Raw genomic sequence first — 24,326 nt, forward strand, 5'->3', positions numbered from 1 at the left:
CTGCTCATGCAACAGACTTCCTCTTGTACAATGGAACTTCGCCTACTCCCCTGCAGCTCCTAAGCATCCTCAGAACCTGATACAATGAATGAAAGAGAATGGGGAAGTTCTGTTGCAGTATTAGATACTGTACAACCCGGAAATATCATTTCTCAAGAAGCAGAACAGATCCCAGGTGTCCCTAGACTTTTTATCTGGGCTGCTGTGTAACTGACAGCACAATCCTGTGCATGTTTTCCTGGAAGTAAGTGTCACCGAGTTCAAGAAGACATACTTCTACGTACGTGTACCATAATTTTGAGATTTTGGTATATATATTAAATCTTATTTGTTCCAGTACTTAATGTGGACTTTTAACTAGGCATCCATTCTGAATTTTAGGAATAGAGCAGGTTTAAATACAAAAATGTATTGATTACATTTTTTTGCACAGTTATGAGACCAGTAGCAAAAAGTCACAGTGATAGTTTTGGAAGGGAAATTGTGAAACATGCCATTATGTCCAAGATATTTGTTTCTCCTCTGTTTCATTGGCCATGGCAAAACAGAGCCTCCATTTGGGTGGCAATAGTGCTGATAGGATGAGTGAAACTATCTGGAGTAGATATGCTTACCATGGAGATCCTGGCACAGGAGTGGATGCCACAGGCTTGTTGCCATTTGAAGAATTGTCATCGTCTGGGAGCAGTTTTAAAGGGTGATTCTTCACATGGAAAAATAGAGAGATTGATCAACAAAAGACATATTAAGTATAATTGGTATAATTGACACAGAAATGGAAAATGCCTCTGCGTTAATGAAGGTTTAACGTTCAATCTTTAGAGTTGATAATTAACAAATTGTTGTTTTCTGCTAGCTAACGTGTGAGTGTTGTAACCTTAGTTCAGGTGACAAAGGTACTGAGTTGCAAATAGCCATTTTGGATGGTCTTTTGTCTCAAAACACTGTGGAGTGAAGATGTAAATAAAAGATGTAAATGAAGCTCTCAATGAAAACAGCTCCAGGTGAAATGGAGAGAGAGAGAGAGCGCTTTGCTTATAGGTCTGTTTGGATTTTTTCATATTTTGTTAGATGCTGAACTGATTATGCTTGGTCAAGCATATGTCTTATGGATACTTTGGCTGTATCTTTGATTATTTTGTTCTGTTCTTCAAGTAAAACTTTGAACAATATTTTTATGGGTCTTGACAATGTTTATTTCCAAAAAGAGTCATTTATTATGCATCCACTCACTTCATGCTTCACAATATTAATATCTGCAATAATCATTATACTACGTGCTTCACTTCAACTTGCAGTCACTATTGAAATTAAGCATATGCTATTTTGCACTCGTATGAACAATACATCAACCTATAAGGAACTTAGCAGGGAGCAATAAACAATATAAAAGAACTAGAAAGAGATGAATAGAAAGGTAATTGTAGTCCTGTACTTAATCTTGATAATAACATACTTATGTACAAAATACAAAAAAAAAGTGTGTATAGATAAAACGATTGTCGGGATTGTTACAGAAAAGAACCACTCTACATCAGATGTTATGACTCAATCCTATTGTGCATTTCAATGAAATTATTATTTTACCATTCATGTATTTGCAACCATCACAACTAGTTCCATTTCCATTTCAGGTGAGGTGGGGTGGGGATGTTATTGTTATTTATTGTTTGTAAGCCACTTTGGGAGTCATTTGAATTAAAAGCGGCATAGAAAAATAATAAATCCAATCACATTATGCTAGGTTTTAGGTGAGAAAAAGGATTTAAACTTTGGTCCATCGAATTCCAGAAACCTTATTCACTGCGCCACACATTAATTTATAAATTGCTCTGTGATGCTTCTTCAATGTCACCCTATTATTACTTTCCTAAGGGGCAATCCTGTGCAACAAAATACTACAAATAAACCGGAACGTACGTGGTATAAAAAATTACAGGGTTTCAGCAGAACATTTTGGAAATGAAGCAGTACGACCACCCTGAAATGTTAGCAGGCATAAACAGTACTGAAAGTGGAATCATATATAACTGCCCCAATATGAGCACAAATAATCATTAATGCCCAATAAAAAGGACATCTGAGTGCCCCCCCTTAACCTTTCACAAGATTTGACTTTTTCACATGCTAAGCACCTCACGCGGTTGTACAAAATGCATGACAGCATTTATCTATCCAGTTCCACTGTCACAACTTTTATGAAGGTCATAGCCTGTTCATTTATGCTAGTGGCTTAAAGAATGAGTGAGTGAATAGAAGGAGAAGGCAGGTCCATAAAGGGCTACAGCTTGACAGTGCTTTTTCTTTAAGCACTGTAGGACACTTAGAGAGTGCTCTTCAAAATTACTTCATGGATTCTTGTAGCATTTAAGAGTGCCTCTGCAGGCCAGTGGAGAGATGAAGACACAGAGCAATGTTGATGTGAAACATGTACTTCCATAAATCCACAAGGACTCTGCAAGGCCTATGGAGAGGCAAAACCTAGAAAATGAGGGGAAATGTATTGATCAAGTACCTCTGTTCAACCTTCTGTTAAAACAAAAACAGTGAAGGCTGAAATATGTGGAGAGGCTGAGGAAATTCCAGCAGGGATCCTCCTTAGTTTGAGAAAATGGCAGAGCCAGTATCTTTCTGCTGGAAACAAGAGGAAGTTTTAGGCAACAAATGCAGGTTTACTGACTTATGGAAGCGTAGCAGATTCTGATGACAGACCTTGTGTGCATTCAGGACTGCATTTTGTGAGAAAAATACAGTTAGAAATGTAATTTTTGAGGGGAAAGACTGCCCCTGAAATCCATTCAAATGTGTCATATGGTGCAGAATGCAGTATCTGGAGTTCTGACTGACATTACTTGTCCAGGTCATATAATGCCAGTCTTAAAAGAACTCAGTTGGCTGACTATTCATGTTCAAGCTGAATTTAAGGTGCCAGCACCTTAAACCCCTCAGTTTTTGGGGGATCTAAGCCTTTCCTCCTATATCAACCTGCCTACACAGTAAAGGCAATGACTTTCTCCAAATACCAACTGGATCAGAAGTGAGGTTTGTTACAATAAGAGGGCTTTTAAGTTCCATCTATCAATTGCCCTCCTCAAGGAGGTATGCCTGACACCAACTTTGCTATCTTTTAGGGAGTCACCCAGGCATTTAAAATATTTGAATTATTAGATCTGAAGTACTGAAAACTCTCTAACTTTTAATTGTGTTCTTACCTGCTGGTTTTTTTTGTTCATATTAATTGTTTTGAGATTTAATTTATAGACAGCGAAGAAATAATTAAATTGTGTGTGTATGTGTGTGTGTGTCTGGTGTGCAGAACAGTTTTGGCTTCAGTAAATATTCAGTCACCAATGTGCAGTTTTAAATGGTATAGTCTCATGAATTTTGAAACTTGAGATCTATCTGAATCTTTTCCCTGGTTCCCATGTGCAGTGAGGGGGGAAGGTACCGGTATTTGATCCCCTGCTAAATTTGCTCGTTTGCCCTTTGACGAAGAAAACCAGTCCATAATTTTAATGGTAGATTTAGTGTAGCTGTGAGAGACAGAATAACAACAGGAAAACCCCCAGAAACTCAGAAGACAAAAGTCAGAGATTGATGTTCATTGTAATGAGTGAAATAAGTATTTGATCCCCTATCAACCAGCCAGATGTCAGGCTACCTGGTATCTTCAGTGTATGTAACGAGCTGAGATTAGAAACACCTGCTGTAAGGAACATGTTTTACCTGTAATCCCAGCTCGTTACAGTACGTGTACAAAAGATACCTGTCGACAGAAGCAATCAATCCAGCAGATTCCAAAGTAGCTACCATGACTAAGACCAAAGAGCTGTCCAAGGATGTCAGGGTCAAGATTGTAGACCTGCACAAGGCTGGACTGGGCTACAAGACTATTGCCAAGCAGCCTGGTGAGAAGGTGACAACAGTTGGTGCGATAATTCTCAAATGGAAGAAACACAAAATAACTGTCAACCTCCCTCGGTCTGGGGCTCCATGCAAGATCTCATCTCATGGAGTTGTGATGATCAGGAGAAAGGTGATGAAGAAGCCCAGAACTACATGGGGGGAACTTGTCAATGATCTCAGGGCAGCTGGGACCATAGTCACCATGAAAACAGTTGATAACACACTACGCAGTGAAGGACTGAGATCTTGCAGAGCCTACAAAGTCCCCTTGCTCAAGACAGCACATGTACAGGCCCATCTGCAGTTTGCCAATGCACATCTGAATGACCCAGAGGAGAACTGGGTGAAAGTGTTGTGGTCAGATGAAACCAAAATCGAGCTCTTTGGCATCAACTCAACTCACCGTGTTTGGAGGAGGAGGAATGCTGCCTGTGACCCCAAGAACACCACCCCCACCATCAAACATGGAGGGGGACATATTATGCTTTGGGGGTGTTTTTATGCTAAGGGGACAGGACGCCTTCACCGCATCAAAGGGGCGATGGACGGGACCATGTATCGTCAAATCTTGGGTGAGCACCTCCTGTTAGTTTATTCAGCTCCGGCCCTTGAGCTGATACGGCTCATCTTGATCCTGAGCCCAGCAGAGTTTAATCCCAGTCCACAAACGAAAGGATGAAGCAGGTAAGGTGCTACATTGCTATGCTTTATTCCTAAGCTATACCGAGAACACACAAATGTGCATCTTGCCTCTGTGAGAGCAGAGAGCAACTCCCAACAAAGAACGACAGAACAAAGCAGTAAACAGGAAACCAGTGAACGTCACATCCAGTCTCCCTTTCCCATGGGAACCCAACAGTAACTTGACTGTGGAATGAAAACATAGTCCCATGACTTGCAGCTGCTGCTCAGTGAGGGAAACAGAAACCAACACCTCCTTCCCTCAGCCAGGGCATTGAAAATGGGTCGAAGATGGGTATTCCAGCATGACAATGACCCAAAACACACAGTCAAGGCAACAAAGGAGTGGCTCAAGAAGAAGCACATTAAGGTCCTGGACTGGCCTAGCCAGTCTCCAGACCTTAATCCCATCAAACATCTGTGGAGGGAGCTGAAGGTTCGAGTAGCTACACATCAGCCTCAAAATCTTACTGACTTGGAGAGGATCTGCAAAGAGGAGTGGGGCAAAATACCTCCTGAGATGTGTGCAAACCTGGTGGCCACCTACAAGAAATGTCTGACCTCTGTAATTGCCAACAAGGGTTTTGCCACCAAGTACTAAGTCATCTTTTGCAAAGAGATCAAATACTTATTTCACTCATTATAATGCACATCAATCTCTGACTTTTGTCTTCTGGGTTTCTGGGGGTTTTCCTGTTGTTATTCTGTCTCTCACAGCTACAATAAACCAACCATTAAAATTATGGACCAGTCATTTCTTCATCAGAGGGCAAACAGGCAAAATTAGTAGGGGATCAAATACTTTCCCCCCTCACTTTATGACCAGGGCTTCTGAAACAGATAAATAGTACAATGCATTCTTGAAACTTACACAAAGGAATCTGGTACATTGAAAAGCAAAATCTGTGGAACAAACCCTTGCTATCTGTTTGATTTCTGCAGATAAAGATCTACCCCCAATATGAATAATATAATGAGAAACAAACCTTCTCATCTTCACTCTCTGTTGGCTTATTTTTCATTTCAGTATGTAGAATCAGGGTTGGCGGGCAGGAGGTCCTGTTTGATTCTTTGCCTTTATCCGAAACTGAAACACAAAAGTAATTGGATCCAATAAGTAACTATATCCCACTGAGCTGTCAACGACTTATATTTTCCCCATTATTTGGGGTTTTTACAGTTTAACTGAAAAAGCTTGTTAGGCAGACGTACAAAAAAGTTGCCCCCCACCCATGAGTAAATTATGTTGCACTTAGAAAATGTGCATCTCTGCAATACCCAATACTTTGTTGTCAAAATATGGCTTTCCTCATGGAGGTACAAAACCAGTCATAATGAAATGTGCCAGAGAACATTAGCCATTGCTTCTTGAAATTGCTGAAGTAGAACTATACGATCAAGAAAACTTTTTTCACTAGTTACTTCTGGCAATGGATTGGAACCTCATAACATTCACATAGCCCTTGAATAACGTGTCTCTGTAGAGCTAATCCAGAGATGTCTAGCATGGTCCTTAGGTCAGCAGGTGTTATATATTCCAGGACAAAGAAGGAAATCTGTGGCTCATGTGTCCTACCTAAACTTCATGTATGATACAGTCGTGGTGAGGTGTAAGAGCAGATCTTAGGCTCATGCACTCACCCATATTGCATGTATAGTTGTCAATATTAAGCAGGCTCGCTTATTCAGATATTACATAAATGATACCCAATTTTTTTTTATTTTCTTACCATAGAATTTTGTTTCTGCAAGCACAGTGAGAAGGTGCATGATTTGAGCTTTGCTCCTCTGCTGTAGCACATAATGGTTTTCATACACATTACGTTGAAACCATAACCAATTTGCCTTGTTGATTCCAATGGAACGAGTGCATGTGTGTGTACTACAGGTTTCATGCTTACAGAATAAAATATAGTTATTTATTATTTGCTTTTTTTTTATTTACTTAACAATATTATGTACCAATTAATTAAGCAGTCTACATAGTACAATATAAAAATATTCAAAATAAAATACCAATAAAAGACAGGCATAAACATGGTCAAAATTTGGATAAAAACCAGCAGTTCTGAAACGAATATACACAACAAAATTACATGTCTAGGTACACTTCCCTAAACAAAAAAAAGGCTTTAGTAGATAATGAAAACAAAACATTAGCAGGTGCCTGCCTTATCTGCCATTGTATAGAAATGGCTGGAATATTACACAAAAATTGGGGGTAAATAAGTAAGTAATAGAAAATAAAGGCATGAAAGAGACAGCTGTTACGCTCTGAGTTGAGTCCCAATTGAAACCATCTATCTGACAACTCGACTTATCAAGTTATCTATAAAATAACTTGACTTTGGTGGTCTGCTTCAAAAGAAGCCAGCAAATTAAATCCCATCTCTCTTCCTCACCAGTGGCCTGCTGGCAGATGCTCCTTTCACAGAGAGAATGGCTGTGGGCATTGCTGCTAGTGCGGTGCATCAGCTGTGCACACAACATAGAAATCTCATTCACAATTTTGAAAGTTCTGGTGCAAAGATAAAGAGATACCAGAGATGGGCTCTTAGGCTACTTAATCTTACTTTAACTCTGCAAATTGAGATTAGTGCTGGGACAAAACAGAACCACTGACAGGATGTTGGCAGGCACTCTGTTTTACAGCACTAAGGGCATTTCCCTTGGTAGTAGAAAACAATAGAGTTGCATTTCTTCCTAAACTTTCTAAAAATAAGTGAATCAGCCGGGGAATTAAGAGTCATCATCAGTTTTAAACATTTATCCCACCATATACATTTCTATATACATAAAACTGCAGTGATTTGCAGTGCTGCATCAAAATCCTGGATTTGTATAAAGTCAGGGAGGGAGGGAGGCAGGGAGGGAGAAACATAATGGTATACATATTTTAAAATGGTGGTTTTGAACAGTGGCAGGGATTTGAATAAAGTAGGGGTGATGGGACACAGAGGAGATGAGGGAGAGCTGGTAATATGGAGTGGGGGGAGCTTGAAGGAACTGTGAGGATATTGTGGGACTTTAAGGAGCTGTGAGGATATGAAGGACTGAAGCAGGGCCAGCTTGAGACATTTTGGCACCTGAGGTGAACCACAAAATGGTGCTTCACTCCCTGCCAGGGAAGAAGGGGTGAGTGAAGATCTACACCAGGAACAAGGCAGGAATAAAGTTCTACACTGAGATTCACTGCCCCTGTGTATCCTGCCACCTGAGTTGATCACCTCGTCTTGCCTCATGTGTGACCTGGCCCTGTTCACGTCTAAAAAGTGATGCATTCCTATGTGAATGAAATGTGAAGTCTTTACTTCTGATTTCAAACCACTGAGCATGATCCAAATGAGCAGCAGAAGAAAAATCTCACAACCCATAAAGCTGGCAAGTGAGGGCAGACACAATCAGTCATCCAAATATTTCCATTCATATTTTGACAAGAGACAGCTGCTAATCAGCACTCAAAATTCATCGCAGTGTAAATGCAGTGAGAACGAGGAAATCATACTTTCACCAGCACTGACTTTTTTTATCTGACTCTGGAACACAAAGAATAGTGCTCGTCTCTTCCACACCTTCCTATACAGTGGTACCTCAGGTTAAGTACTTAATTCGTTCCGGAGGTCCGTACTTAACCTGAAACTGTTCTTAACCTGAAGCACCACTTTAGCTAATGGGGCCTCCTGCTGCTGCCGTGCCGCCAGAGCACGATTTCTGTTCTCATCCTGAAGCAAAGTTCTTAACCCGAGGTAATATTTCTGGGTTAGCGGAGTCTGTAACCTGAAGCGTATGTAACCTGAAGCGTATGTAACCCGAGGTACCACTGCAATAAGAATGTAAAAGCAGTCTTGTGGATCTAAGGGGCCACATAATCCGTCATCTTGGTTAGCAGTGGCTAACCAAATACGTCTGGGAAACCTTCAAGCAAGACTATAAAGCAACAGGCCTCTCTTACTGACTGATATGCAGAAAAGCCTTCTACCTTCAAACCTGGATACATAGCAGGTTGAGGCTGACGTCAGAAAGGGGCACCTAGGGAGCAATACTAATATCTGATCTGTCTGACTAAGGAGTGGGGTTGGATACAGAAGAGGGTGAGGGAAGCTCCCTCACAGCAAAAAGCCTGCAGCATCAACAAAAGATGTGGCCTGTTCTGGAACCACCACCAATAGTGCTGCTATCAACAGTAGGTTTAAATTGAGTGTTCAGGTGGGGAAGTAGGAAAGTCATCTGAGGATCCACTGGATCCTAAGACAGCCCATTTGCTGGCAAGGGACTGAATCTGCGCCCCCTTTGTTGCTTCAGCAGAAAAGAAGCACATATACCCAGGGATGCCCAGGATTGCCTGGGCTCAGTTCACTGTATATGCATCTTATGACAAGAACGGCTGCTTATGTACACATATTAACTTAGCCTAGCCTACCTGCTGGCTGGAAAAGCAAGATACAGATATAGCGTGTTCTCATTAAAGGAGAGCACGTGTTGCGGCTGGGGCTAGGCAAAGCACCCTGTAGTTGCCAGGCAAAATTGAAGGAAAGGGCCTGGCAAGGATTGGTGATGGTGTTGCTGGGGCAATTTGTATGTTGCCACTTTGGGGGTGGAGATCAGAGGATATTTAAGGAAGGCCCACAGAGAGTTGCTTTCTCTTTCGCTGTGGGCATCGGATCGAACACAGCTAAAGACCGGTTGTATAAATCTATATCTCATTCCTCATTTTCTCCTATTTTATTTTATTTATTTATTTGATCTTGGCCTTTTGTGTTTATCTCCCCAAAGTCTACCCCCCCCTTCTTTAATTTATTTTCCAGGTTCTTTGTCTTTAGTTTTCAATTTTTATTTGTTTTTGTTCTGACTCTTGTTTCCATTTTACTAGCCTTCCCCCCCCAACTTTCCTCGTGGGCTTTTGGTCCCGTGGGGCTGCTGGGGGTGGCCGGGAGGGGGGGGCGGACCCTAGGCCTTTCGGCCCGGTTCGTAGCCGAGGCGCCGGGGACGGGGCTGGTTGACCTTCGGGCCCTCGGAGCTTTACCATTCCCCCCCCCCCACTTCGTAGGGTTACTAGAGAAAAAAGCGGGTGCTTACCGTAGTCCTCCCCTGGCCTCTCACGGCGGCGGCCCCCTTTTCGCGCGCTTCGGCGCGCTCTTACTAGCCGGGGCGGGCCGGCTGGCGCGGAGGCTCCGCGCAGGCGCCGTTGGAGCCGCCGATTCGCACGCGGCGCTCGGCGCTTGCTTATTCGGCCCTGTTCGGGCCGGGCTTGGGGAGGCTTAGTCAAGCCTTTCCCCTCTTGGCCCGGGTATAGCGGGGAGTGCCTGGGGGAGCTGGGGGAGGCCGTGGGACGTGCCTTGGGCTCGGGGCCTATTTGGGCACCCCCCCCACCCGGCTCCGAGCGGTAGCGGCTTTTGCCGCGCTTCGGCGCCTGCGGCCTGCGGAGTTGGGCCGTTTTAGGCTGCGGGGGGGCCCTCCTCGGACGTTCCAGCTTTAGCCGGTGGCGCTTAGCGCGCACAGCGGCTTTGGTGGTTGGAGGCCTGCTTGCGGCCTGCTTTGGGCATTGGGGGAGGCCTTCTGCCTGAAGTCAGTTGGGAGGCCTCCATTTTGGGGAATTTTGGCGGGAGCGCCATTTTCTACTGCCTCCTCATTGCGTGCTGGCCTCTAGTGGCCGTTTATTGAAACGCAGCTATACCATTGGCCTTGATTACTGGCTGCGCCACCTGCTGGTGAGCCATATAGTTGCACCTATCGGGATTGATTGTTTTTCAGGCTGATTGACTATTCATTATAACAAAGAGCACTGGTGTAGCCTTGCATTAATTCTATTATTTGTCTTTTTTACTAGTAGCAGGTATGGCTCCAAAGAAGAAGGTGTCACGGAGGCTTGATCTCGCTTCCTCAGCGAAGCGGCCCATAAAAGGCCCGTCCCAAGCTTTGCGTTCTCCAGTGCCACAGCGATCTTTGAGACGCCTTCAGTCCATGGTCACTGGCTTGGCCAGTGACCCAGTGGTGTTAGCACGTGTTGAGGCTGAAATGGATGGTTTGATTCAACGCTGCTCGACTCCGACGACTTCTTCTGCTAGTCCAGCTCCGCCTGTTGACGCACCTCCTTCGGTGTCATCTTCGGCTGAAGATGAGGGGGAGGATTTGTTAGCTGGGGGTCTTTCGCGTACTAATCAATTGTCCCAGTCGTCGGTCTCACCTGTCTCCCAGGCTGCAGCGCCAAGGGTACGGGGCGGCCCCAGGGGTCCGACCAGGCGGAGGTCATCCGCCCGGATTCGGGCGGCACGGGGTTCAGTTGTACAGTCCTCATCAGTGGTGAGGTCTGTTCCTGGTCATTCACCTGTAGTCTCTTCTCAGTCAGTTCCAGGCGTTGTGCTGCAAGGCGACGCATCTGAGTCTTCGGTGGAGGACAGCCTTCCTCTCCCTCCAAAGTCCTCTTCTGGTGGGCTCCGTCGCCGGAAAAAGAGTTCCAAGAAGCGTGCTAAGAGGAGACGGAGAGACACCTCATCCTCTTCCGCAGGTACTTCGTCTCAAACCTCCAGTAGTGATGAGGAAGCTTCGCTTTCGCTATACTGGGGCTTTGGGGAGACATCGGGACTTCCAAAATGGGCTTGGGAGCGGAGGGCAAACTCTCACAGGGCAAAGTATGGGGCGGTGCAGGACTGTCTGGAAGGGGTCCTCATGCCTGATGTGAAAGTTTCCACCAACTCAGCTAGGGATATTATACCAGGTGCCCACTTGACTACAAAGCTGCGATCTAGGATTCTGGATGGCCGTTACATTGATATATTTAGCTTGGCACCCCCTCAGGAGTGTCAGGACTCCCAGGATAGAGGTTTGGCAGCCACGAAAAAGAGGGTGGTTTTGCCAAAGGTTGAAAGGACCTTCGAGCGATGGCTGGATAGTTTCCAGGTGTTCGCTGGAGTGGTGGCAGCGGCCTACCCACGGAGGTCCATGCATTTATGGGTTTATTTGTCCATAGTTCGCTCAGCATTTACGATGGCTGGAGCGTCTGCTGCGATTTCTTATGATGAGAATTTCAGACGCAGGGCTGCCAAGATCCCCACTGCCCGCTGGGACCGAAAGGATTTAGATGTATGGACCACTTATGTGGCTCCACGTATTGACAATAAGATCCCTGAATCGCAAAAAACTAGGATTGTGCCAGCTAAGACGGGTCGCAAGTTCTTTTGTTGGGATTTTAACAAAGGAACCTGTCAGCGCCAATTCTGCAGATATTCTCATAGTTGTGAGAAGTGTTCAGGGAACCATCCAGCTTCTGCCTGTGCAGGGGTTCGACGGCCCTTTCGGAAGGGGTGGGGCTCACAGCAGCCCCCGAAAGCCGCGCCCCAGGCTGCAGCCGCCGGTGCAGGAAAATAGTGTACTTTCCTCCTTAGCTCATACCCCGGTTAGGCTACAGCCGTTGTTGTCATTGTTACAGTTATACCCTCTTAGCATCTTATTTGCGTGACGGTTTTTCCCTGGGTTTTCGAATCCCAGTGGCGGCAAATCCTGTAGCTAGAAACCCTTCAAACCAGAAGTCTGTGAAGGATATGCCTGACGTGGCGCGTAAGAAAATTGGGAAAGAACTGGCTCTACGCCGTATGGCAGGCCCTTTTGCCGTTCCACCCTTTCCTAATCTGCATATTTCACCCTTAGGTATGGTTCCTAAAAAAGCTCCGGGGGAATTTCGCCTGATACACAACCTTTCACACCCTAGGGGCACATCAGTAAATGATGTTATTCCCCCGGAGCTTTGTTCGGTGAAGTATGCCTCGCTTGATCAAGCGATCAAAATGATAAGAAAATTTGGACAGGGTGCCCTGCTAGCCAAATGTGACATTGAGTCTGCATTTCGGCTGCTTCCAATTCATCCTGATGACTTCTGGTTGCTGGGATTTCAGTTCGACGGGGAATTTTACTTTGATAAGGCCATGCCCATGGGCTGCTCGGTAGCCTGTGCGGCCTTCGAGTGTTTTAGTTCATTTCTGGACTGGGCTCTGCGCAAAAGAACTGGTTTGGGCGGAGTCACTCATTATTTGGATGGTTTTTTATTGGCCTCAGCTAGCGATACGGGGAATTGCGTGGTGTTGCTGCAGGCCTTTGCTGCCTTAACCGAGGAACTGGGCGTGCCGTTAGCTGCGGAGAAAACTGAAGGTCCTTCTACGCAGCTGACTTACCTGGGTATTTCGTTGGATACGGTGGCGCAAACTTCCAGTTTGCCGGCGGATAAGATACTCACGCTGAAGGGCGTCATCGCTGAACTCATTCCCATGAAAAAAGTTACTCTGCGGCAGCTGCAGTCCTTGCTGGGCCACCTAAACTTTGCTTGCAGGGTGATCGCCCCAGGGCGACCTTTCTGTTCCCGCTTGGCCAGGCTTATGTCAGGTTTGAGGTCCCCGAGGCATAGGGTGCGCCTGTCAGCTCAGGTGCGTGCTGACCTTCGTATTTGGTTGGAATTCCTGGAGGAATTCAATGGGGTGTCTCTTTGGCAGGACACCTTGAACCTTTATACCGATTTTCAGGTGCACTCTGATGCTGCGGGGTCGTTGGGTTTTGGTTTGTATTGGGATGGCAGGTGGTGTGCCGAGCGTTGGCCTTCAGCTTGGCGTGGGGAAGCTATAACTCGGGACTTAACTTTTCTTGAGTTTTTTCCCATTGTAGTGGCAGTCCATTTATGGGTCGAGCATTTCAGGGACCGTCGTGTATGTTTTTGGACAGATAACCTGGCGGTGGTGAACGTGCTAGCCAAGCAGTCTTCACGATCACCTAGGGTATCAGCCCTGCTGAGGGTCTTTGTTTTGCATTGCTTACGTTTTAACATTGTATTTTCTGCTCGTTTTGTTCCTGGAGTGTCTAACGAGATTGCTGATGCTCTGTCCCGTTTTCAGATGCAGCGGTTCAGGTCCCTGGCGCCAGTGGCTCGAGACCGTCCGGAATTTTTCCCGGATCATCTCTGGAACCTTGGCAGCACTTAGTTTTACAGGGAGTAGCTGCATCTATTGCCCCCTCCACATTGAGGTCCTATAAGAAGGCTTGGACCGATTTTTTGCATTTCACTGGGCAATCCGTGGTAGGGGGAACATGCACACCTCATTCTACTGCACAGGTGCTCCAATATTTGGCGCATCTATTTCAGATGCGGAGGGCAGCCAGGACGCTGAGATTGCATGCGGCTGCAATTTCCTTCTTTAGCAAAGTTTATTTTAATAATGATCCATGTGGGAAGTTCGTGGTGCGCAAGGCTTTGGAGGGGTGGGGGAGGCTTTGCCCCTCCAGACCAGCTACAAGGAGGCCTATAACGTTTGGATTGTTGACCAGGATGCGAAGTAAACTAAAGGGCATCTGTTGGTCCAGGTTTGAGGCGCGGTTATTTTCCGCAGCCTATTCGTTAGCCTTTTTTGGAGCCCTGAGGGTTGGGGAGGTGGTGTGTGAACCTAAGCAGGATGGAGGTTCGAGAGGTTTGTTGCTGCAGGACGTGAGCTTGTCTCAGTCAGAATTGCAGATCCTTGTCAGGAGTTCCAAAACTGATCAACTGGGTAGAGGGGCAGTTATTCGGCTCCCAGCAACTGGGCTAGGGGGCCCTTGCCCAGTCAAGGATCTCCAGAAATATATGGCGTTGCGGCCTCCTGGGGGAGGGGCCCTGTTCATTCATGAAGATGGGCGTCCATTGGCACGCCATCAATTCACTGGTGTTTTGCGCAGGGTCGTTGCTGCTTGTGGCCATGCAGCCTCTGAGTTTGCTCCGCATTCCTTCAGGATTGGGGCTGCAACAACAGCCGCCCATTGGGGCTTGTCGGCAAGGAGGATTAAAGACCTGGGTCGCTGGAAGTCGGACGCATATAAGGGTTATGTGCGGAAATGGTGTTGATCTCGTGTACTCACATCTTTTGTTTTACCCTAGGTCTACCCACTGTCCGGGTTTGGATAGTGGGGCACAGTATTGTGCATTGGGCCGCTTGCAGAGCTCGGCAATCTGAACTGGGAGTTGGCCTCGGCCTTCCGCAGCACGTGCGAGTGTCCTGGATCTCCAGAAGGGGGATGCGGTGGAAGGAGTTCTTACCGCTAATGCAGAGGCGTGTTCTTCTGGAGGGCCCCCCTACGGCGATTGTGGTGCAGCTTGGGGAAAATGATATGGTTTCTTTTTCCTGTTATGTTTTACGTGCTGTTATTTTGCAGGATTTGAGGGACCTGGCGGCCTTGGTGCCCGCTACTAAGCTAATTTGGTCACAGTTGCTTCAGCGTTGCATCTGGAGGGGTAGTCCCTGCCCTGCGGCCACCGAAAGGGTGCGAAAGCGTATTAATTCAGCTGCGAGCAAGCTGGTGTCTGATCTGGGTGGGCTTGTGATTCCCCACCCAGATATTAATGTTAAAGCCACTGATTGCTACAGGTTTGATGGGGTTCATCTTACCTCTGTTGGGAATGATGTATGGTTGAGGTCAGTGGTGGCTAAGTTGAGAGTGTGTTTAGGTTTGTGAGTGGTTGGCGGTGAGCGTAAGGGCTCAGGTGGCGGTTAGGCATTGGTTTAAATTGGTTGGTGGAGGGGTATGGATTGGCTGTGCCTGCCCCTCAGGTGATGCTGCTGCACGGGAATTCCGTTAAAGGAATTCAGGGGCTTACCATCCTTTCGTCCAAACCCCTGGAATCGGGTTTGGGCCGTGTAAGCCCCTAGGAGCATGTGGGGAGAAGCTGAGGGTCTGTGTCGCAGCTCCAGTTATCCCCTGATCTTGTTCCTCCACACTGGCTTTCGCTGGAATCCGGAAGTCAGTGCTGTCCCCATGGCGGGGGGACAGCTAGTCTTAACCAATGCCTAAGCAACCACTCACAATTTTGTATGATAATAAAGTTGTGGCCAAAAAATTATGCCAAAAACCTTAAACAAAAATTATGTGTGAAGTGTGAGTTATTTGGGATAAGGGTGTTTTGGGGGACCTCAGCACGCAAAGCGTGTTCTCATTAAAGGAGAGCACGTGTTGCGGCTGGGGCTAGGCAAAGCACCCTGTAGTTGCCAGGCAAAATTGAAGGAAAGGGCCTGGCAAGGATTGGTGATGGTGTTGCTGGGGCAATTTGTATGTTGCCACTTTGGGGGTGGAGATCAGAGGATATTTAAGGAAGGCCCACAGAGAGTTGCTTTCTCTTTCGCTGTGGGCATCGGATCACCCGCCCGCCCTCCCTTGTTGGGCTTCCGCTTGACCTTGCTATGCCTGTCATGGGGTCGTTTGCATTGGTGCGAGGGCCTGGTAGGAATTTTGCCATTTGGCTGATTAGTGTGTGCCATCTGGTTTTTGCCTACCGCGTAGCAAATCGTCACAACTTGTAAGGTTGGCGGTTAGGCATTGGTTTAAATTGGTTGGTGGAGGGGTATGGATTGGCTGTGCCTGCCCCTCAGGTGATGCTGCTGCACGGGAATTCCGTTAAAGGAATTCAGGGGCTTACCATCCTTTCGTCCAAACCCCTGGAATCGGGTTTGGGCCGTGTAAGCCCCTAGGAGCATGTGGGGAGAAGCTGAGGGTCTGTGTCGCAGCTCCAGTTATCCCCTGATCTTGTTCCTCCACACTGGCTTTCGCTGGAATCCGGAAGTCAGTGCTGTCCCCATGGCGGGGGGACAGCTAGTCTTAACCAATGCCTAAGCAACCACTCACAATTTTGTATGATAATAAAGTTGTGGCCAAAAAATTATGCCAAAAACCTTAAACAAAAATTATGTGTGAAGTGTGAGTTATTTGGGATAAGGGTGTTTTGGGGGACCTCAGCACGCAAATTGCACACATCATTAAACTATGGAATAGACTCCCACGGGACAGAATAATGGCCACCATCATGGATAGCTTTAAAAGAGGATTAGAAAAATTATTATTATAAATCATTAATTCAATTCCTACCCTGCCTTTTCTCTGAAAGCAGTCCAAGGCAGCAAAACAAACATTTAAACCATCTCCAAAACACTTCCAGACTGGGAAAGCTCGAAAAGGCACATTGAAAGAGGAAGGTAGGTGCCAAAAATTTAACAGAGGCACCACCTATCTAATGTTCAAAGGGAAGGGATTCCAAATTCACGGAGGATACAGCTATCAATGGCTACTAGGTATGGTGGCTATATCCTTTCTCACCGATGGAGGGAGTATTCCTCTGAATGCCAGTTGCTGGGAATCACAAGTGGAAAGAGTTGGTGTTGCCTTCAGGTCCTGCTGTGGGGCTTCTCATAGGTATCTGGTTGGCCACTGTGAGAACAGGATGCTGGACTAGATGGGCCATGGACCTGATCTAGCAGGTTCTTCTTATATAATTTATTTCACAGATAAGGTCAAGAGAGCCACAAAGCAGCCTCTTTACTTTATGTGCAGTATTTCTGATAGTCACAGCAAAGTACTAGCTGATGAGAGGTGGTCAGAGAGATATTTTTGACTCTGCATGTGTGCATCTTTGTATTTGTGTTTGTGCTGGGGTATAGCTTTGGGGTCTGGCTCCACTCACTGATGGAATGCCCCTGCCAGTAATCTGGCCTTAGAATGAAAAAGGTACCCCCCTCCCCACCGATTTAGGTTATGATGTCAAATACTCAGTATTGTCAGCTTCACAACCATGGTTATGCGCACTGCAAATGAACCGTTCCTGGTTTGCTTATACACAGCAAGGTATGCATTTTCAGCTTGGTTAAAGCCTCTGATACCCATTCCTTTTCTTCTCTAAGACTGCAGGAGCAGCTAACAAATCAACACGTTGTTTACAGACTGCAAGGCGATTGATGAAAATATTTTGAACATATGTGCCTAATGTGCCTGCTGGAAAGAGAGTATGCGAGACGATAGGAAAGCTGGAGCCGCTTTCATTGGAAAGAAATACTCCTTTAACAGTCATTGATTCGGCAATGGCTACAGAGATGTGCAAATAAACCTGCATACCCAAGGCTTTTTACACACATAATTGGCTCTGGTGCTTTGCCTGTTCTAGCTGAGCTGAGCCTACTCAATTGCTCTCGGAGGGCTCAAACTGCAGCGCTCTATGACACGTCTCAGTATTCCTTACTTTGCGCTCTTCCACAAATAATCTCCAGCTCGAAAGCTGTATATTGTGGTAATACAAGCAGCTAGAATATTGCAACACTTGAGGATTTATAGAGTCCAGATTAATTGAATAGGAATAATACAACATACACAGAATAGATTTTTCATGTATTTTGTTTTGTATTGTATTTATTCTCACATTTCTACCCCACCTTTCCTTTGAGGAGCTCAAAGTGACATACACAGTTCTCCTCCCTCTCCATTTTATTCCCATAAGAATACACGAAGAACCTGCAGGATTAGGCCAAAAGGCCCATCTGGTGCAACACTCTGTTCTCACAGTGGCTAACCACATGGCCATGGGAAACCAATAAACAGAACCTGAGCATAACAGCACTTTCCCCACCTGCTTTCCCCAGCAATTGCCTCCAACAGTGGAGGCAGAATTAGCCATCATCACTAGTCTCCTCCATGAGTTTGTCTAAGCTTTTCTTAAAACCAGCCAAATTCCATTGCTTAACTATGTGCAGTGTGAAGGAACACTTCCTTTTGCCTATCATGAGTCTTCCAATGTTCAGCTTCATTGGAAGCCCCTAAGTTCTAGTATTGTGAGATAGGAAGAAAAGCTTTTCTTCACACCACGCAAAATTTTATAAACCTCTAACATGCTCCCTCTAACTTGCTTCTTTCTATAAACTAGAAAATCTTTCCTCAGAGAGGAGTTTCTCCATCCCCTTTTCTGAACCTTTCCCAGCTCTACAATATCTTTGCTGAGAGGAGAACTCTGAGCAGAGGTGTTCTATGCTAACAGGGTCCCACTCCTGTCATCAGCCATGCCGTAGCATTCTGCATTAACTGCAGCTTCTGGATCAAGCCCAAGGGAAGCCCCACATCAAGTGCATTACAGTAGTCCAACCTTCAAGTCATCAGTGCCTGAACTACTGTAGACGAGCTCTCCAGGCCAAGGTATGGCTGTGGCTGTCACATTTTAAGAAATTTGTTTTTGTATTGATTTAATCTTATTAGGGTTTAGTTGCTTTATAATGACTATCCTTTAAATATTTTTAGATTTTTGTATTTTATCTATGTTGAGTTAATTTGTGTAAACCAACTTGAGTCCTCAACCTGAGTGAGATGATGATGATAATAGCAGCAGCAACAACAACAAATGAATCTGTGTCGTCTAAAAATGCTTTCAGGTACTCTCTCCATCACCTTCTCCAAGAATATCACCTTCTCAGACCAGCAAGGAAGTGCAATGATGTTACTGACTGTAAATGAAGGAACTATGAAGTGAGAAAAGTGTTTCTTGGACCAGCCACATAGCAGTTCATGCTTAGAGAGGAGGAAGGATCTTGGAGTCCATTGCACTGTGGATTGTCTGCTTTAAATTGCCAGTTTGCAAAACTTTTGTAAGTTTAAAGGGGTGGCATGACCCCCCCCCCACCTTTCAGCAAAGCATTTGAAGATTAGTCACATGAGAGAAAGGGAGGGATTGCTCTGCCACTGCCTCCCTTAAACTTGCAAAGTGTTCACAAATATACAGTTTAAGGAAGAGGTAGTCATTTTCTCCTTTTGCAGTGCTGCTAAAGGATCAGCAAAAAGAGAGAAACTTTTCCAGTTCAGTCCCTGTTATCAATTTTTAAAAAACAAAACGAAAAGAAATATGTGTCTCTACCATAACTGTGCTGTGGTGTCAAGCTCAGCAAGAGAAACACAGAGCGTCAAGCCCTAACACTATCTGAAGAAGTATTGATTTGCATGATCAAACAAAAAGATTCAACCAAAAGACATTTGTGGAGATGTACAATGGCTTCTATGTGTGCACTAGGGCTCTCAGATGTCACTTCTTTTTTAAAATGTATTTTTATTAGCGATTTTCTTTGTTTACAAAAGTATGTGCAATGTCTCTTTTTCCCCCAAGTAACATTTTTTACAGATCAGTTTCATTTGTTGAGACATTAGGAAGAAAAGGGGGAAAGAGGGGGTGGGGAAGGTGAGTGGGGGTGGCAATGTTTCTATTTTACTTAATATATGTGGGGTTTTGTGTCAGCGTCACTTGTACAGGTTCTCTGCTATTCACTTGTGTTCCTTTGGGGTGAGAGAGGTTGGGGCTGGCCTAGGGTGTGGTTGTTCATTTGTGATTGGCTGTGGTGAGCTTTGTTTCCATGTGTGAGTGGGGTGGGTGGGTGTTTTGGATCAGGTTAGCCATATTGATTTGTATGCTGTTGGTGGATTTTTGTCATTATCTTGTTGGGCTGTGTATGTGATAAAGGGGAGCCAGAATGGGGTGAATGCGTCTTCTTCTATTTGTCCCTGTGTCAGTTTCTTTTTATTGGTTAATTTTTCTAGTAAGGCTGTTTCCCATACTATTTGGTACCATTGGTCCATGCTTACTCCTGACAGGTCTCTCCAGTGTCTGGTTATGATGTTTCTGGCTGCTGAAAGTAGGTGGGTTATGAGGTCTTTGTGATGTAAATGGGCATTATTTCACTTCACTTCTTACTACTGTGTCAACATCTGATGTCAAAGGGGAAGCTTGCCAAATATAAGTGCAGGCAAATTTGTCTATGTCTAGTCAGTGCCAAGTATGAACCTACAATTCTGTTCCATTTAATTAATCTATCGGTTTCTTTTTAAAAAATAATAATCTGAAAATGTATTTTAATGTGTATCTTCTGGTTAATGCTTATTTTAAATGTGTATTCTCTTTCTCTCCCCCTCAGAAAAAGAGCATATTGTTCGCATGCAGAAGACCTGAAGTTCAATGCTTGGCATCTCCAGGTAGAGCTTGGAAAAACTGCCTGAAAACCTGGAGGCATTTGGACTAATGGTCCAGCATAGTGAAAGGCTGTTTCCTGTGCTCTGCACAGCAAATGTTTAAAAAGTTCCAAGAACTGCATCACAACATTGGATAAATTTGAAATCCAGTGGGTAGCTACATTCCAATTTGCACATTCATCCAAGAGGTGCGAATCAGGTCATCTTGTACTGAAATTTACGAAGACTGAATTCCTCAAGCATCTCTGGCCAAATGGCCTAAGTTGCTCTGTTTGAAGTGGACTTCTAAAGCTCTGTTACATAAGCAGAAACTGCCTCCCAGCAACTAAATCCATACTATTTTGTTATATATGAAGAGTTTAACATTTAAAAAAGACTTCTATTTAACTGGGTAACAGTATTCAAACTCTGCCTCTTAGCTGGGTTCTTGCCATTTGGAGGTTTCAATGATGTCTTCCCACCTATCAAGCTATTCTCAACCATTGTCTGGTTTTGAAACTGAAAAAAGCTGTATTTAATATTATGTCATAATCTTATGCTGAAAATGAAAAGAAATTCAGTTGTTATCTTATTGAAAAATGATCATCTAACTACAGTGTAGCAGAAACAAAGTTAGGCTGAAATCTAACAATGCAGCCATGCTACTAGACAGGAAAATAGGTTGTTGGTGGTGTTTGTTTGTTTTTTTAAAAAGCCATTGCTTGTAACAGGGAAGGAAGCTTTCCCCTAGAAGAATATTTACACCTGCCGGAAGAAGAAAACATTGTGAAAAAAGTGCACTCATTTTGTCTGGCAAATTTATTTACTCTGATTCTGGCAGATTCTCTGTTCTCAGACAAGCCATTTTGAACTTAAGTTTCTAGTGCAGTAGATGTTCCACACCATGATGAGCATGGTGCCATCCCATGTTTTCAACACAATGACTTGTTCTTCAGCAATGAGTGGAAGAACTGCAGGTTTGGTTTACTGTCAGTGGTACAGTAGGAAAGGCTAAATGCTTCCCACAGACCTTTGCACACTTGCATGGACTGAGGTGAGCAATTTTACAATCATTTACCACTTTAGCTTCCACTGTGCAGATATGGCTTGTAACTTATTATATTCATAGCTGGTCTGTGCAGCTGGAGTGAAGGTGGACATGGGTTTTTAAAGGACAGGCAGCAATTTACTAGTAGAATAGATCAACAAATGTAATCTTTTTCAAGAACCCATGCCTTTCAAACATGTGCTGTGATGTTTAGGGATTTTATTCCACAAAACAAGGCCAATCCTAGGCAGTGTTGCCCTTCTAGAACTCAGTAGGGAAGAAGATGGGGTCAAAACTGGTATCAATTGGCTCTGCCTTCACCTACGGTTGGGCTCCCTGTCTTCCCCCCCAGAAGTTGCAATGAGCAACAGCTACTACTGTTAGAGCTTTTATCACTATAGCATCAAGTAGTGGCTTGTGAGTTCAGTTATTCAATGTATATAGCATTGGTAAAGCTTACAAAACAGTATTAAAAAGATACGGTAAATGAATAAATAAATGAATACATCCTTTCTTCTGAGACAGCATAAACAATTAGCATTGAGAACCACACTAAACTGCAACAAGTCCAAGGCTGATTTAAAATGCAATTAAAATCCTGGCTGAATTAGAAAGGCTCTACAAAAGGATCCAGATGAGCATCTCTGGGGACAATATTCTATAGTGAGGGTGCCAACATTTAAAAGGCCCTCTCCTTGCTTCATTTCACTTGGCAGGGCTATCCAGATATCAAACACTCCATCCAAACTTTCCTAATAGTTCCAACACAATGCTCTTCAGTGGAAACAATTCTCAAATTCAGCTGAGAGTAATTAAGAGCAATCACTTCTTAATCTATTATCTATCTACTTATACAAATGTATATGTCTTAACATGGTACCTTGTGCTGGACAGATGTGGATAATAACCACAAAACATTATTTGTTTATAATATTTGAATGCCACATTTGAAGGTAAAGGTTCCACATGAACAAAGCCATAAAAATAAAGCAGAAATGACTAAAACAGTAGCATAAAACATTCAATTTCAAACCAAACCAATGCTTCAGCAACAGTGAAAACTATAGCTCTGGGATGGAGAACCGATTTCAGTTCAGGGGCCACATTCCCTTCAGGGCTATCTTCTGGGGGTGGGTATCACATGCCAGTGATGTGAGGGGCAAGATGCAAAAGTGAGCGGAGCAACAAATGTACAAATTTTCCTTTGTAGTGAAAGCTGGTCTCTCTCTATCTTCCATCCAGACAGGCAAGAAGCATTATCAGAGCTCAGGGACACATTCCGGCCAGACCAATGGGCTGCAAACAGTCTTGGAGCCAGATAAAGAGACCAAAAGGACAACATTTTGCTCCTGGGCCCGAGATTCCCCTTGCCTGCTTTTGTTACTTTTCAGCACCAGCTGAAATCTTTCCTTTTCCACCAGCTTTTGGGGATGTAGTCATCTAAAAGCACTGGTCAACAGTAAGTGGAGAAGGGAAATGGCGTGTTGTTTTTGTATCACACTGTTTTTAAAAAATTTTGATTTATTTCATGAGTGCTATACCTTTTTGTTGTGAGATGCCCAGAGATCACTTGATGATGGGCAGGTATATGGTACATAATGGCTTCTCAAACTAACCTGTGTGATGGTTATTTGAATCCATTCCAGTCTGGTTCCCTGCATTTTGCTTGGACAGAAGCAACTATTTCATCTGTGGCTCAGACTGAAATCTAAGCCAGACAAGAACTACCAGCCATGGAGGTGCTTCATGGCAGTTTGCCGAGTTTTGTGAATGTGCCAATTTATGCTCCAAGTTTTCAGGGTTTTGCCAAGTTTGGTGTCATTACCAGACATAACCATAAATCTTAAGGAAGGTATATTAGGGAAGTTGGGCACTAAATAAAATCTTACAAGCAAACATACATTGTACTGAACAATGATGATTTCCAAACAGCTTGTTACAAAGCTGCTGGTTTGATTTAAGGGAACTATTGATCAAACTTCATGGCAGTATTTACAAGAAATGATTCTGACCAAAAGGCTTAATGCAGCCAAAGTATTCCATGCCATGATGAATAAAATATCGGTAATCCATCAACTGAAAGTCATCATAACGTGAATTAACAGAACGAGTAATAGAGTTGATAGCTTACTCTATCACACCAATGATCTTTATGAAGCTTTCGTATGCTGATGGTCATGTTTTTGCAATGTTTTCAAAAGAAACTCTTTTCAGTGAGGAAACAAACAAATGTACATTTTAGTTATTCATGAGGATAGATTTGTAGGACCCCAAAGCACATAACTTCTCAGGTGACAAACATAGCCAAATGTCTGAGAAATGAATAGCTAATGATTGAAAAGCTTCCTTCCTGTTGAAAAGTGAAGCACATCACTGCAAGCATTTGTGTTGATGCCTCTGCTAAAAAACAGTGTGATTAATGGCAGAATGCAGGGAGCAATCATGTGTGCAAGAGACAATGATATACAGATTACAAACAATAAATCAAAAGAGCCTACTTTTGAAGAGATGCCACATACAGAGAAACCAGGGATGCCCATATATCCATTAATGGATTTCTGCATGACAACACAATGCTATTGAAACTGCGCTACATTTTTAGTCCTCGCTGTTCATCTTCATTCTGGCAAAACAGTGGAGACATTTCCTTTGCTAGCTCTGTTTAGGTATCATTTACAACATAAACATCTCCTCCAAAAATACACACTTTGGATTAGTGTACACAGTGTGTACACAATGTGTACATCATGTCACAATGTGTACACACAGTAATTCTCCACTGAGTGCAAATAATGTTCTCCAAGCCATTACAATCCTCCTGGGACAAAATGGAGCACAATCCCTTCCATAATATGCAGCCGATAGATTCCAGATCACAATAATCCACTACTGGAGAACAGCTGTGTTTTAGTGATGCAGCTGCCTATTGGTTTTAGAGGAT

At 44.3% G+C, this 24,326-nt stretch overlaps 2 protein-coding genes across 3 annotated transcripts in view; one reads left to right on the forward strand and one right to left on the reverse strand.

Moving 5' to 3' along the window:
- TCERG1L (transcription elongation regulator 1 like) overlaps positions 1-24,326 on the reverse strand; it is a 182,695-nt gene that overhangs the window by 36,671 nt on the left and 121,698 nt on the right. For both annotated transcript variants that reach the window (XM_081006332.1, XM_081006331.1), the window contains exons 6-7: positions 5,574-5,674; positions 615-703 (exon numbers count right to left, since the gene is read on the reverse strand). In XM_081006332.1, the coding sequence (XP_080862458.1) occupies positions 615-703; positions 5,574-5,674 (190 nt within the window). The remainder of the gene's footprint in view (positions 1-614; positions 704-5,573; positions 5,675-24,326) is intronic.
- LOC308477599 (uncharacterized protein) lies at positions 10,408-15,333 on the forward strand. The gene is made up of 2 exons (XM_081006333.1): positions 10,408-11,092; positions 14,477-15,333. Exons 1-2 carry the CDS (start codon positions 10,423-10,425, stop codon positions 15,049-15,051), a joined length of 1,245 nt encoding a protein of 414 aa, XP_080862459.1. The 5' UTR covers positions 10,408-10,422; the 3' UTR covers positions 15,052-15,333.

Source organism: Podarcis pityusensis (genome assembly GCF_964106645.2).
Source record: "Podarcis pityusensis genome assembly, chromosome: 5".
Classification (NCBI taxonomy): Eukaryota; Metazoa; Chordata; class Lepidosauria; order Squamata; family Lacertidae; genus Podarcis; species Podarcis pityusensis.

Coding starts and splice junctions, on each gene's coding strand:
- LOC308477599 (XM_081006333.1), top strand. CDS start 10,423: ATGGCTCCAAAGAAGAAGGTGTCACGGAGGCTTGATCTCGCTTCCTCA. Junction 11,093..14,476: donor CACCTCATCCTCTTCCGCAG/GTACTTCGTCTC, acceptor GTTTTACCCTAG/GTCTACCCACTGTCCGGGTT.